This window comes from Epinephelus moara, chromosome 12, assembly GCF_006386435.1.
Source record: "Epinephelus moara isolate mb chromosome 12, YSFRI_EMoa_1.0, whole genome shotgun sequence".
Classification (NCBI taxonomy): domain Eukaryota; kingdom Metazoa; phylum Chordata; class Actinopteri; order Perciformes; family Serranidae; genus Epinephelus; species Epinephelus moara.
Genome location: NC_065517.1, coordinates 18653070 through 18667482, shown reverse-complemented (window position 1 = coordinate 18667482; position 14413 = coordinate 18653070). Strand labels below are relative to the sequence as shown.

Below are 14413 nucleotides of genomic sequence, written 5' to 3'. Positions count from 1 at the left end.
TGGGCGTGATGTCACAACAAACTCCACACTACAGGAGAGGCAGTCACGTTCACAGGCACACACGTTAACATTTATTTAGCCTACATTAAATCGCAAATCGCAGCCTTTTATGCGGTTATGTAATCGCACAGCCTGACATCGCGATTGCGATTAGATTAATCGTGCAGCACTACTCAAGATTAGTGTCACCACTTCAGTATCTGACAAAATGTCTCCCCTTCTGTTCCTGATTATGGTGCTGAATTATTGGCAAGTATTTCTGTAGAGAACAAGTGAAGGTTTCTGCCAAATTTGAGGAAATTCCCTCTAGGCGTTCTTGAGTTTACGATCATAGGACTGACAGACACGTTGATCGCAGAGGTGTAATGCTGGATTGATGCTGTTTCTACAGTATCAAACACAATGTATCCTGACCTGTACAGCTGAATGCAGTAAAATGCAAATTCCCCCTTGTGGACTAATCACAATTTTCTTTTCTTAAATGTCAGCTGTTTAACTCTCAATGCACGGTCAACTCAATCAAAGTTCAATTCAGCCTCACATATGGCCCAATATACCCTTTGGGAATACCAGCAGAAAATATATTTAAGAAACCACTGAAAAGTTAAAGGCTCTCAGAGAACTACAAACCCTGCACTCTACAGTCCCTGCTTCCGAGTCTGTTCTAGTCAAGGTCATAGATTTATTCCACCCTGAGGCTTGAGTGATCATTCTGGGGTTTGTTCTAATATAATACCTCAAACCGACTTGAACATAAATTACATCTCAACGGGATGTAAACATTTTTTCTCAGACGCTGTACCTGCTCCTGTGGGGGTGAACGGAACTCTTTAGTCTTCTTGGCGGTGACGGCGGCTGACATGTTGAGCGCCAGCATCAGCTCGTTGTAGCGGAACTTCTGGTTGAACTGCAGCTTGGACACGAAGTTGTCGGAAAAGGAGACAATGGACTCGATGCGGTGCTTGAGCTCACAGTCGCAGAAGTAGTGCAGCAGCTCACACATCTGCAAAGAACCAAACCCCATTTTAAGAAATTAACTCCAACAATCCAGAGAACATTCAGAAGTAGAAGTGTCTCTTTCTCTCTGTCTGCATTGTCGGATGTGGCTTTGAATAAGCTCATTTCATCATCATATCAACTGACTGAATGTTTTTCTGTATGTTCATTGGAGAGAAACCTCATATAATGCAAAGATTAAAGCTGTTTTTCTCCAGTTTTCTCAAGCATTTTGTCATTGATAGCAACATTAGTATTCAACCACAGCCTCCCTTTGCACTCATGCAGACACTTCTCAGAGAGAGATAAATCATAAAATCTCAGAACTGCTGACAAATAGGGAACTAGTGTACCAAAACGGATATAGGCAAATAAGATGGGGAAAATTTACATTTAGTTAAAACCTTGGAATATTAATCGATGGACTTTGATGGAAGTTTTTTGCAACCATTTCCAAACTTTCATTTAATGGCTGTCACGTGTGTGCATGTTTTTATGTTCATTTTCATCACCTGGCGTTTGACAGACTCGGGCAGCGACTTCTCCAGCAGACCTTTAGCAGGCATTTTACTCTCCTTTGTCTCCTCCTCTCCGGCCTCCACAGCCTTTTCCTCGTTCTTGCTCACTTCCTCCTTCTCCCCCGCCACGGCCACTTCATCTCCCTTGGCTTCCTCGCCTTCCTTGGCCTCTCCGAACACGTTGGGGTCAATCAGGAGGAGAATCAGCCTCACCTCCTCACTGGTTAGGACTCCCATGATTAACAGCGTTCCAATCAGCTTCAGGATGGGGACAAACTGGTACTCCACGCTGCCGCCTACCGGGTCTCGGATGTGCGTGCCTCCGCCCTGCACGGCCTCAGTGAGCATGCTGATGGCTTTCTCCTTCAGAATGCCCAGAGGGATCTGGGGGCTGTAGAGGTACTGCTGCCGCTTTGTGCCGATGATGCCCACAGCAGAGAAGTTGACCCGAGGTTTGAGGGAGGTGCTCAGGCCCACGCCGGGCAGCGAGTGCCGCTTAGACTCATCAGGGAACAGCTTGATGGAGCGAGTCTCCTCCGTCACAGGGATGATGAACTCGTTGTTCATCATTAGGCGAGCCTCCTTTGCAGTCTCAAGATGGATGCTGGCAATAAGAAGAAGAATCAGTTCAATCATCGTGCACACCTGGAGGCATTGGCCATTATACTTATCAGAAAATAAGTATTCCATATTCTAGGTCTAGGTTTAAAAATAATCTTCCCCTAAGTGGTATAAATGTGCAATTGCTAAGATTTGTACACCCCCGCAGCACAAAATTACCATAATATATCTGTGGGAGGTGACAGGGTTGTGGATCAATGATAGTGAGTCAGCAATTACCTGACTTGCTGTTAAGTTCTCAAACTATTTGTGGCCCATAAACACAGTTTTAAAACAAAACTTTCCACCCATAGGGATGTTAACACCCTCCCATTAAAAGTGCATTTTCAGTGATAATGGAGGTTAAGCACAGTGTCACAATGTATGATTTATCCCAATCAAATATATCTGTGGTTAGGCTGAGAATTTATTGACAACATGACGAAAAGAGAGACTCATTTACACACCAGATTACACAGGGGCATCATTAAGATTTATTATGACACATTTGCTTTGTGGTCTTGTGTGTGGCTCCATCACTTCATCAGTTAATGGTGCTGGAGTTGATGTTGTAATAAGTTATAATTATATCATTGTTCATCATTACATTCTCTGATGGGTAAAAATACTGACAACTTCTTTTTCTGAGCATCAAAGCGCAGGTTGTTAAATTTTGACACTTGCAGCATTGTATCTCTGACATCAGTGTTTATATATCTCCAACTACAATTTTCACTCCATTTCAAAAATGCAGACGAAAAATCCAGGAAGGTCAAAATGAATAAAATAAAATGAATCAAAAATACCTGATGAGGACATTGTAGAAGCCCTCTCTCAGCATGCCAGAGAGGTACTGGTTGTCGATGGTGTAGAGGAGCTGTGATTGGTCCAAATGGCTGCAGAGGGCATGGCCAACACGTGTGTTTCCCAGGGCACAGAGGGCACAGTACAGCTTCAGTGTGTGGTAGTGGAACTTCCTCAGGTCTTCATGCTCTGATAACTCCATGATGTCCAAACACCTGGAGGAAAGCAGGAAAAGGATCATTTAGGATATTTAGACTGCAGCAGTACATACTAGGTAGCAAACCATCTCTTCTAATGTTCCTTGGTGTATTGGATTGGACTTAAAGGGTAACTGCGCCCATTTTCAAAATGTATACGTTATTCCTATGGTTTAAAACCCTCCAAAAAATATTAGTAAAAATGAGCAACTCTCTCCCAAATCCAAAAACTAGAGTGCTAAAACTGCTCCAAAGTTATTAAATTGGAAACGATGTTACAGATGACACTGAGAGCACTCAGGGAAATGTTCTGGGTATATGGATACATTCTGTTTCAGGACTGAGAACACTATAATCGAATAAAGCTCACTTGGGTAGAAAAAAGAAAAACATTCTGTGGGTCCACAAAATCAGGCTCCCATTAATCATCTATATCTATCATCCATTCAGACTTGACACTTTTATGACATCACAAGTTTCAAACTGACTTCTCTAGTTTCTGGCTTTAAGAGAGAGAGTAGCTCATGTTCACAAGTATTGATTGATCTTTCCGAGGCCTAGGTGCCAGAACATAAGCAGCAGGCATCCAAGAGACACAGCGTAGTAAAATCGCAAATACAACAAAGCAAATTGCCAAACAAGAGTGAATCTGGGGTTGGCTTTTGACCTTTGCTGGCAAGCATGTTCACAAACAGTAATCAATCATCCATAGTATACCTTTAATGATAAAGAATTTAATTCATAACGCCCCATCCTAAAAGGAACAAACAAACTCCATAAATGCTGAAATGGAGTGCTTGTAACAGCCAAAATACATGGGACACGGTCGCAACATGAAACGTCTGCCACAGGATGCCCGCAGCAGAGCACGTTCATTATAATCAAATAAAGCTGCTACACTGACCACAGAAGTCGCGCTTGTATCAGGTGAAGGTGTTTACAGACTATGTTCTAAGCCTACATCACATCCTTGCTGCACACCTGTTCTCCTCAGGTATATGCACAGCCAACATCTGCAGTGGTTCCAGACACTGCACCACCCAGCCGTGCCTCTCGCTGACCCGAGCAGTCTCCACGTTGAGGAAGGTGTTTGGCATCCGGCTCCACAACACGGCCACGATGGTTTGCACGTCCAGTCGTGGCGGGCACTGTGGCACCGGGTTCCTGTGCTCGCTCTTAAAGATGGCAGACGAGAGCGGCATCGCATCCTGGGAGCAGAGAGGGAGACGGAAATATGAGAGATCATGTGGGAAACAATTTTAACCAATGGATAGACTGTAATACAATTTATTGAATTTATTTTAAATCTGCGGAGCCTTCAGTGGAGACTCTAATGGATCCTTGAGCAAAACTAAAAGTTTACCTTAGATAATATTTCATCCACAGTTATTATCCTTACATCCTCCCAAATAATGTATAATATGTATTTTGAGCATAGTTTAATTCTAACTGCTACAATTTCAAGTGCAGACAGAGCTAAATAATTAATGACAGGAAAAACTGACAATGTAGGTCACAAATTTGGGTCTGTTGACCAGTGCATGACTATTTAAGAGAATGAGGGACATTAAAAAAGAGAGAAGATGCAAAATTATTCTACATATCATGTTGATCTCCAGAAAATGAGGTTAGGTGTACTACAATATAAATAATGTGAAGGATTAAAATTCTTTAAAACCAAAATTCACTACTACACACCATATCATGTCCAAGCATTGTAAAATGTTGGATTTGAAAAAGGGACAAACCTTGATCTTGACAAATTCAAACTGGAAGAGGTTTGCACTGGTGGGGCGTACAAACACAGCTGGGAACAGCTTGGTATTTGGCTCCACCTGAAAATAAAGTCACAGGCATCATAGATTTAGTTATTTAGATTCATCAGGTTAATAATACAACTAAATGAAGCAAAGATGCTGCTCTACTGCATGATGAAGATTACAGTACTGTAACAGAGTAACAGTGCACAAAGTCACGGTTCTGATCATACCCCTGTTCAGGGGTCACAGTTCAGTGTGAGTTCGGTACAGCAGAAAAAAAAACACACTGATAAGAATACACTCCTTTTTATTTAGTTTTATTTAGTTTGTCTCTTTAGTGATAGCTAGTGTGTGAGGGTGTGAGCTTGTCGGTGTGTGTGTGTGTGTGTGTGTGTGTGTGTGTGTGTGTGTGTGTGTGTGTGTGTGTNAGGCCCTTTGTGTTACTGTTGTATGAAAAGTGCCATATAAATAAAGTTAATTTGATTTGATTTGATTTGATTTGATTTGAGCAGACAGTAGCGCAAGCAATACACTGGAAACTTACAGTTAAAGGTAGGATCTGGAGGATTTTCAAACAAAACAAAATATAGACATATACAAATGTAATCCTGCTTAATCATCACCTATGGGCTTCTACTCATGTGTGGTGGTGACTCTGTTTGCAGAGCTCCTGCCCTTTAACTGTATTTTGATGTTTTTGTGAGCTCGGACCGCTTCTGGGCGGAGATTTCCTCAGCCAATGAGAGAGCGCAGGTGCCATGCCCGAGCGTGTCCGAGCGTGTCCGAGTGTGCATCAGCGCGAGCCTTGCCTGAACCTCTTCTGTGAAGCCTTTCTCCGTACCTCCAGGCTCCGTACACCCAGGAGAGTTGAGCCTGATAGGAGGGGCCAAATTTGAATGTGTGTTTACAAACAGCAACTGGAAAATCCTCCAGACCCTACCTTTAACCCCACCTTAGATATATTTAAATATTCAAAGCACCCAAAGGTTTATCATCCTGGTGACAAATGTGCGTTGGATGTGTTTCCATTTACATATCCCATAACAGTGGAGTAATGCCGACACACCATCCTTGTCTGATACTCAACTCTCTCTGTTGCTCCACTGTTTCATTAATGCTCCCAACAGTGTGACTGACTTGCATGCCAATGTGCTTATTGTATTACTGGTGTACAACTAAAGTTTCTAGATGGAAACCTAATGTGTGAAGTTTGTTTCCACATTATGTGCATCTATCCACCTATCCGCATGCGCCGCACTGTGACCCCTGTGCTGTGACAGTTCAGTACAAACACACAAACCATTACAGCCATATAATAGATTCAGATTTGTCCTGAACTAACCCCGCAGTGGGATCTAAAATCATGGCTAATTCTTATTTCAGCTTGTTGTGCATCTGGTGCTTAGTATTCTGCTCTTTCTAGTGTCTCTTCTGGTGGCAAATTCAATAAATGTCAGAAGGCTTTTAACCTCTAAACCCATGGATTAGCTGGCATTTAAAATCCGAGTTCAATGAGTATCAGTTGGTGTTCCGATGACAGCCATCAGCACAAAAGATAAATACAAAGAGAACGGAAAAACAGCCCACAACATGAAGCTTTTCATCAAGTTAAAAGCTTCTCGATTCCCTCTGAAGATTTTCGCTTTTAAAAATGCCAATTCACAGCTAAATCAAGGACTGGAAAGAAGAAAGAAAACGGGAGACAATAACAGAGATAGGAGCTGAACAAGACTTGTGTTGATAGGAGCTTCTGAAGGCGTCATTTTGTGGTCTAGTCAGGTATTCAATATGATGCGTTAAAAACCTGAAATCAGCGAGGCGAGACGAGGATTACTGAGCAGATGTCGGTCTTTGTTAAGACTCTGGTATTGAAAACAGATGAGAATTCAACTGTGTAATTTCCTAACTGCCTTTCTGCAGGTCTAATTTACTGCAGTGCAAATTTGTTTACGTTACCTGAAGGGAAGATAGGAGGGAAGGTATTTTGAGTGCATGCGCGGAATACAAATGAGTCTTAGTGCCATCATCCAAAAGATTTATTGCGACAAAAACACTCAAAGGTTCTCAATCTCTGAATGTAATGGTTATGGAGCTGAATGCTGAGGAGTATTAATTTAAAATTCAACAACATTCGACTCTTTTTCTTTTTGCTTTTCAGATGGACTGGAAAACAAAAACTGTACTTTTTTAATCCCAGCAGGAAATTGTACCGTCACAGCAGCTTAGCACAAAAGACAGGCAAAGATAATGTGTAAAAAACAATGCAATACTGAGCGACATATAAAACTTGGAGAACATGGTGCAACTTTAAAAGCAACATGTACTCTAACATCACAGAGCCTTTCTTGATCAGAGAGTTTAAAGAAGGATAAAAGGTGAATGAGTCCAGGGTGAGTGTTTGTAGGAGTAGTGGGTAAAGAGGAAAAACACTGCATATGTACCACAGTATAAAGACATAATTATTCACATACTGAAGTTTATGCAGCAGACTGTCCTTGTGCTTTAGTCCTCTGCACCCCACTACTGTGCTATTATCCTTATTTACCTGATAAGTTGTGGACATCTCCTTGCCATTGGCAGTGAAGGACACAAGGCCAGTGGCCAGGTCGATCAGACAGCCGATCTCCAGGTCAGAGTTGGAGTGGCTGGAGGAAGTCGGCCCGGCTGCGTCAGCTCCACACACCATGTAGCAGTTGCTCCTCTGGACGCTGCAGCAACAACGGCAGGAAAAAAAATGAGCCTGGCACACATAAATCCATGTGAATACGAACAACCACAGGACAAACAAGATGACTGAAAAATAACTAACTTGTGCACAATATCTTTTCATTATGTGCCACATTCATCGATCTGTGTTGACTTGTGGCTGTTGCCTCATTCATATTCATTCTGTTACACACAAAGGCTTTTCTCCTCTGAATACTGAAGGAGGATGGAAAAAGGATGATAAAAGATACGTCAATATGTCTTTGGTTCTGTAGCCAAAGACACAGTGCTACTGCTGGGTCAAGTGTAAGTTTACCATACTGGTTAAAATAAGTAATTTATATATAGGGTTGACTGGGTAGAATCTTAATGATAATAAAATAGGGACTGTGTTGATTTTTTGCGAGTATAATGCTGCCAGGTCATCTGGACTCTTGCATCTTTGCTACCTTTACATCAAGCACCACAATGAAAAGAAGTCTTGGGCTTTACTGTATTATCCTTGCCATTTCTTGTACATGTCTGTGCTTTGATGTCTTCTCATAATGTCAAACTAATGAACTAAAACACTGCAAAATCAACTGTGCATATCACCGATTGTGACCTAATTTAGAAGTGTGTTTAGAAAACGATTGCTCTTTTGCTTTGAAGAGGTCTAGAAAATATCTAAGGTGATGACAACTGTTTTATCATGTTACCAATGGCAATGTTTGCTCTTTTTGCTTTGTTTTTTATTATTGTTTGCCTTTGGGGTTTTTGGATTGTTGTTTTTTTCCTTTTTCTTGTTTGCTTGGGTTTTTTTTTTTTTGGTCATATTTGGTGTTGTCTAATGATCCCGTTCCTTTTTTTTGTTAAATGTTTGTCTAATTGTGCCTGTATTGTATTATATTTCCTTGAGGACCCCCCTGAAAAAGAGATGGTTCTTCTAAAGGGGTTATTCCTTGTTATGAATTGGACAGAGCCTGTGAAATACCATGGTAGAAGTTAATAGCCCAAATATTTTTACCTTTTCTTGCAATAGTTTTGTGATTTCCATACAGCCAGCACAGCATTCACTCAAAATACTATCTCAGTCCCATCAATACATGTCCCACAACACTAGAACTGCAACGATTAATCGATTATTGGTCAACTATTAAATTACTCGTCAACTAATTTGATAATTGATTCATTGGTTTGAGTAATGACTTTTAAGAAAATGAAGTCAACATTCTCTGATTGTAGCCTCTTTAAATGTAAATCTTCTTTACTCGTCAATGACAGTAAACTCAATATCTGTGGGTTGTGGACAATAAAAGACACTTGAGAACGTCATCTTTGTCTTTAGGAAACACTAATCAACATTTTCGAACAGTTTATAGACCACAAAACTAATCGATCAATCAGGAAAATAACTGACACAATGAACAACAATGAAAATAATCCTTAGTTGCAGCCCTATGCAACACCCAGCACTGCTCTACTACAATAAATCAGCTTCATGGTAAGACTACAGGAACACATCACAAGGGAATTCATCTCTGAAAACACATTTCAAACAGGGGCTCTGAACAGGATTCACACAGTAGCCCTTAAACAATACTGTATAAGAAATATTGTATGACCTTACTTAAGTAACTGTAAGAAGGCACGTTTTCTATACTCCCAGATAATCCCTGATTTCTTTCAAGAACGCAGCACATCTGCTGACTCACCCCATCTACATTAAACCTCTCTGTGTTTCACAATATCCTATAAAACTCCTGTGAACTTGCCTCTCATGGACCCGGCCCCTCTCGTCTCCCAGGGTGACGGTGACTGTTCGCATCTTGCTGAGGCAAAAGTTCTTGCTGTAGTAATGAAAGTCCGGCGTGACCCAGCCCACCCACACTGACGCAGGGTCCTGTCCAGCAAATACTCTCACTGAGTGGTAGTACTGCAATAAGAACGCACACAGTACTACAGGTTAACCTTGTTAAACAGACAGAAGTCATCTGTAAAAATGTTTTCAGATGTGTATCTATCAAATTGTGGGTTTATTTACAGTTGTGATGCTTCCATAGTCAACACTTCCATCTTCTTTTGGAGGTTGGCTGCAGAGAGAAAAATACAGCAGCAGTTGTCAGCAAGAGCAAATAAGTGCAAATTGAGACGAAATGATCAAATGGATAAATCTGACATCGCTGCAGTAACATCAAAACAATTCCACTGCTGTTCCTTCGTAATTATTTCTTTATTTGCATCACAACAACGTTCTCCACTGCTATGCCAGCGCCACTCAGATGTCTGACCTGAGTTTCAGTGACTCATCCAGTATCTTGTCTGTGGAGTAGAACTCCACGGGCATGCTCAGTCTACAGTAAGTCATGTCATTGTTGCTGTTCTGTGTGCCAAACGTCTTGTGGGTGACCTTGAGGCAGGGAGGGCTGTCTACTGTTCCATCGATCCTCGTCACCTGAGAATTTAAGAGTCAGGGGGGAGAAGGTGATAATACACATCATTATATGTCGTTTTCACAGTATCAACCTAGAAATGAAGAATATCTGAAACGATGCATGAGAGTCAACGAAGCGCAGTCGTGAACTTGTCTGACCCTGTTTGGAGCTGGCCGATGCTACGCTATGAGTGGCCAGTCTGTATTCGAGGGGCGGAACTTAGCGAAGCGTCAATACCGACAACAAAAATAATAACAATGGACGTGCGTCTTCACCTCAATATGCATGTGGTCTTCGGGTATGTTGACAAAGGTGGGAAGGCGCTTGCTGAACCACATGGTGATCTCTCTGTTCATGTTGACGCCGAAGGGCTCGAAGCCTTCCTGGAGACCACACATGGTGTAGTACTTAAAAGTGCTGGCGTCCTTGCCCAGGTTCATGTGTCCAGTCTGAGACATGCCCAGACTGCACACAGGGATGAAACCTGGAGGACAGTTAAAAGGACATTGGTGGGTTTGCCAGGTCAATATTGGTCTCTTCTAAACAGTGAAATATCACCCAGTCATGCCATCCCTTGCCTCCCTGAACTAAGTTGGAAAACCTTTCTCTGCACATTTAATTAAAAAGTAACTCAGACAGTTCCAACACTAACGATGTAATCTGTCTATCTGCCCTCAAGAGCTGCATTTAATTAGTCTGGTGGCTTTATAACCCTAGCAAAAAAAAAAAATCTTGGCACCCACAAAAAAGGAATGCATTAGTTATTAATAACAATAGCAATAACAATATAAACTTCATTCCAGCACACACTAAATACTAAATTTGCATTTTTATTAACCTTGAAAAATCAGTGTGCTGTCATGTATGTAAACTGTCTATACAGCAGAATGCAACACATATCAGCTATAACAATTAATTTAAATCACTTAACTTTATCCCAATGTGACTCTGTATTGTCCTGAAGGATGCTTCATTTACAGAGTAATGGGCCAGTGCCACAATGGACTTCATTAAATTGCAACATCATTAGCATTTTGTACAGTTTTTTTGTTTTATTTTGCCTCATGCCAAATGCCAAACAAACCCAGTCCTACCTCTAGAGATACTGAGGATGAAACACACAGAGAATAAATTAATAAATTAGCACTAAAGTTCACTGGATTATGGAGCCCTCACCGTCCTCGGCCTCAAAGTCAGCAAAGCAAAGCTCAGAGCCCTTGCTGGTGATCAAGAGCTCGCCGTTCAGGGTGAAAATCATGGATTTGTCCTCCATGTTGATCATGCAACCGACCACGTCACCCTTTTTCCAAGGGTGTCCGAAGTAGCGGCTGCCTGCATGCATACGTTGACCCTGGGGGAAAAAGAAAAAGCTTTAATGTGTTGCAGCATCTATTGTATGATCATGCTAATAAAACCGTTATGATCAAAGTGATCCTACTGTACAAGCTGCCACAATATCATGGAATCAATCAATGGTAATATCCTAACAACTCCTAACAACTTCATATTATGCTGATTCATGAACAGTATTGTGCACTACACTAAATTTAAGTGACTCAAAATTGAAACCCTTTAAACCCTGTAATGCAGCAAGGATGGAAAAATGATGGCTGCTGCTGCAAGTAAAATTGTACAATATGTCACAGCTGGTTTACCCTGAATCCATCAAAGACGAAAGCCTGGTCATCCGTCCCCAGTTCCACATCAGGCCTGCAGCCTGGTCTGGCCCAGCCGACCCTCATATCTCCTCCACTCAGGGCCTCAAACTCAAAGTACCACTTTCCTGTCTTCACTGCATATGTCTGCTCCACGCGGAAGAAGCGGATGGTCTCGATGCTCTGATCGTCCACCACATGGACACCTGGGGACAGGGAGAGACAGGGAGAATCGATGTTTTAACTTGCACTAAATATCAACTGACACCAATAGGATATGTAGCTAATTTTAGGCAGCATTTTCGGCATCGGTATCAAATTATATAATTACAGGTAAACTGATTTAAGTAATTGAATATGTCACTAAATATGAAATTCATTCATTCATTATCTGCTTATCCTTTTAGGGGTCGCTGGGGGATCGTCTGAACGCGTGAAATTAATGTGTGCAGGTTTCATTGGCCCTACAACACTCAGTCAGCCTAAATAGCACCTGTCCTTCTACATGTTTCCACCCGAGGAGTTATAAGGGTTCTGTGTGTCAGCTGTGTCAGTAACATGTTCTCACCCTCCTGGTCTGGGGGGTCGATGTCATATCCATATCCAACCATGGTCCTGATGGCCTCTCTCAGACTGTCTCTGTTAGACTTCTTTGTGCGCTCGTCAAGTAAAGCATATGGCACCAGGCGGGGATTACGCCTGCTCTTCAAATCCTGACACAAACAAGAAAAATATGCTAATACAACAGAGGAAACACGAAGTAGGATAAAGACAAGCATATAACACAAATAACAGTTTTGCAGCATAAATCTCCAAATCAATATTGTTATTGTTATTAACTTTACTCTCATTTTAAAGACCAGACCAATGTGCTGCCAGTTCCAAACTTTTACCTGCTGGATGCCATAGGTCCATCCTTGTTTAATTCTGTCTTTGGCCCACACGTTATGTGCATTCTCGGCCAGTTTATCAACTAGAACCTCCTGACCTGCATTCAGCTTCACGTCAGAGAGTTCCAGTGGCGCAGGCTTATAACCATTAGACATCACGTAGCTGCAGAAGAAAGATTACAAAAAGTAAAAGCACTTCAGCATTTCATGAAAATCATGTTCCCATTTCCCTGGACTCTCACTCAAATCAGGTAAAATTATATCTGATCATATTTTTACAGGGATATCCTATAACATCTAGATGACTTCCAACGTAAGATATCATGCAACAAACTCAGAAAACTCAGCAAAACTCAAAAAACTAGAGTAAAATGCATCATATTTCTTTCTTGATATTCAAGAGGCTGTCAAAAGAAAAAAGCTGTTAACTTACTCTTTGGGAAGTTTAATTTTCTTCAGATCGTCCTCAGCGTGAACATTGACCTGGGCAACATGGCATCCAAGAGCCAACAGGGTCCTGAGGATAAAAGAGACACATATAATACAGAAAGACCATATCTGATATCAATACTCAAGCCCCATTACACTTTGAAAGATGAATATGTTTCAACCTCACGCCAGCACAATCCACTGAGAGACTGCTACATTTTTAACACAGCTCATTAGCCATTGATAAATCTTAGTCGATCAATAGTTACACTGCGAATAGTAGCCGGATATGCCTGTATGGATACATGGCAGTTATTGAGCATTTGGCTCGGTCTTATTGAGGCAAGCCAAATGTTTTTACAGTGAGATGACTCAGTAGCTGGCTCAAATAAGCTCTGGACCTAAGATTTCTTAAAAATCAATACTGGAATTCACTCAGGAGATGCAAGTCATTACAAGCACTGCTTTAATCTGAGCCTTAATCTGCTCTCGCAGAGCATTCAGCAAGGAGGAGAGGCAATTCTATGAATAAGTAATTGGATTATTTAGCAAACTGCCCGGCCTTACTTAAGTGTTTCACTAGACATCTGCACGTTGTAGTTCCTTTCAGTTTCAGGCAGCTTGGCGAAATCCACAAGGCAAGGGTGCTGCCTCTTGTTGTCATCCCGAACCTGAGAAGAAAGCAGTCGGTGTCATTACTAAATGTTTCATGTAACAGTGACAAATGTGATTTTTTCTTTTTTTGTTCTTTGGTCTATGAGCCCATCTGTCGATAACTGCCAACACACTCCAAAAGGAAAACATGATTAAGCATGGCTCAGTATTCAGGAAATAAAAAACTGGACCGCAGCCTAATTTATCTGCAGTCGACGCTGGCAGATGCATTTTTGTTTGTTTTCCACTTGCACTGACTCAGCCCTCAGGTGTTAATTTTTTAATAAAGCAGAGATAAGCCTGAATCAGCTCTAAGAAGAGTGTCACAGTGGCAAGAGACTCATCTGTCTGTGATCCAGTCAACTAAGAGAAATTTTCTGCTGCGCACAGACTCTCAGTAAGTGACTCTTTCTCTGATAAGCTTGTCTTACTCAAACGTTAAAGGGTAAGCTCAGTATTTTTCAACCTATACTTGTTTTTTCATGTTCATTTGTCTAAGGGTGCTTTCACACCTGCCCTGTTTGGATCGGTACAATCGTACTCAAGTTTGTTTGCTCCCTAAGTGCGGTTCATTTGGGCAGGTGGGAACACAGCAATCACACTTGGGTGCACACCTAGACAACCGGATCAAGACATTCTTGAAGAGGTGGTCTTGGTCCGGTTACAAACGAACTCTGGTGCGGTTCATTTGTGGTGAGAACGTGTTCCGACCTCGATCTGAACCAACTGCAGTCACATGACACATTGTTTGGGTTAAACATGAGCATGTTACAGTCCTGGAGGATTATTA

General features: G+C 41.6%; 1 protein-coding gene across 1 annotated transcript in view; it reads right to left on the bottom strand.

Moving 5' to 3' along the window:
• LOC126399193 (ryanodine receptor 3-like) overlaps window positions 1–14413 on the bottom strand; it is a 136886-nt gene that overhangs the window by 56384 nt on the left and 66089 nt on the right. The window contains exons 22-37 of the mRNA XM_050059034.1: window positions 13537–13640; window positions 12974–13057; window positions 12544–12703; window positions 12219–12363; window positions 11651–11856; window positions 11172–11346; window positions 10271–10479; window positions 9852–10015; window positions 9605–9653; window positions 9336–9496; window positions 7421–7583; window positions 4864–4950; window positions 4097–4323; window positions 2921–3133; window positions 1509–2118; window positions 803–1003 (exon numbers count right to left, since the gene is read on the bottom strand). Of these exons, the coding sequence (XP_049914991.1) occupies window positions 803–1003; window positions 1509–2118; window positions 2921–3133; window positions 4097–4323; window positions 4864–4950; window positions 7421–7583; window positions 9336–9496; window positions 9605–9653; window positions 9852–10015; window positions 10271–10479; window positions 11172–11346; window positions 11651–11856; window positions 12219–12363; window positions 12544–12703; window positions 12974–13057; window positions 13537–13640 (2958 nt within the window). The remainder of the gene's footprint in view (window positions 1–802; window positions 1004–1508; window positions 2119–2920; window positions 3134–4096; window positions 4324–4863; window positions 4951–7420; window positions 7584–9335; window positions 9497–9604; window positions 9654–9851; window positions 10016–10270; window positions 10480–11171; window positions 11347–11650; window positions 11857–12218; window positions 12364–12543; window positions 12704–12973; window positions 13058–13536; window positions 13641–14413) is intronic.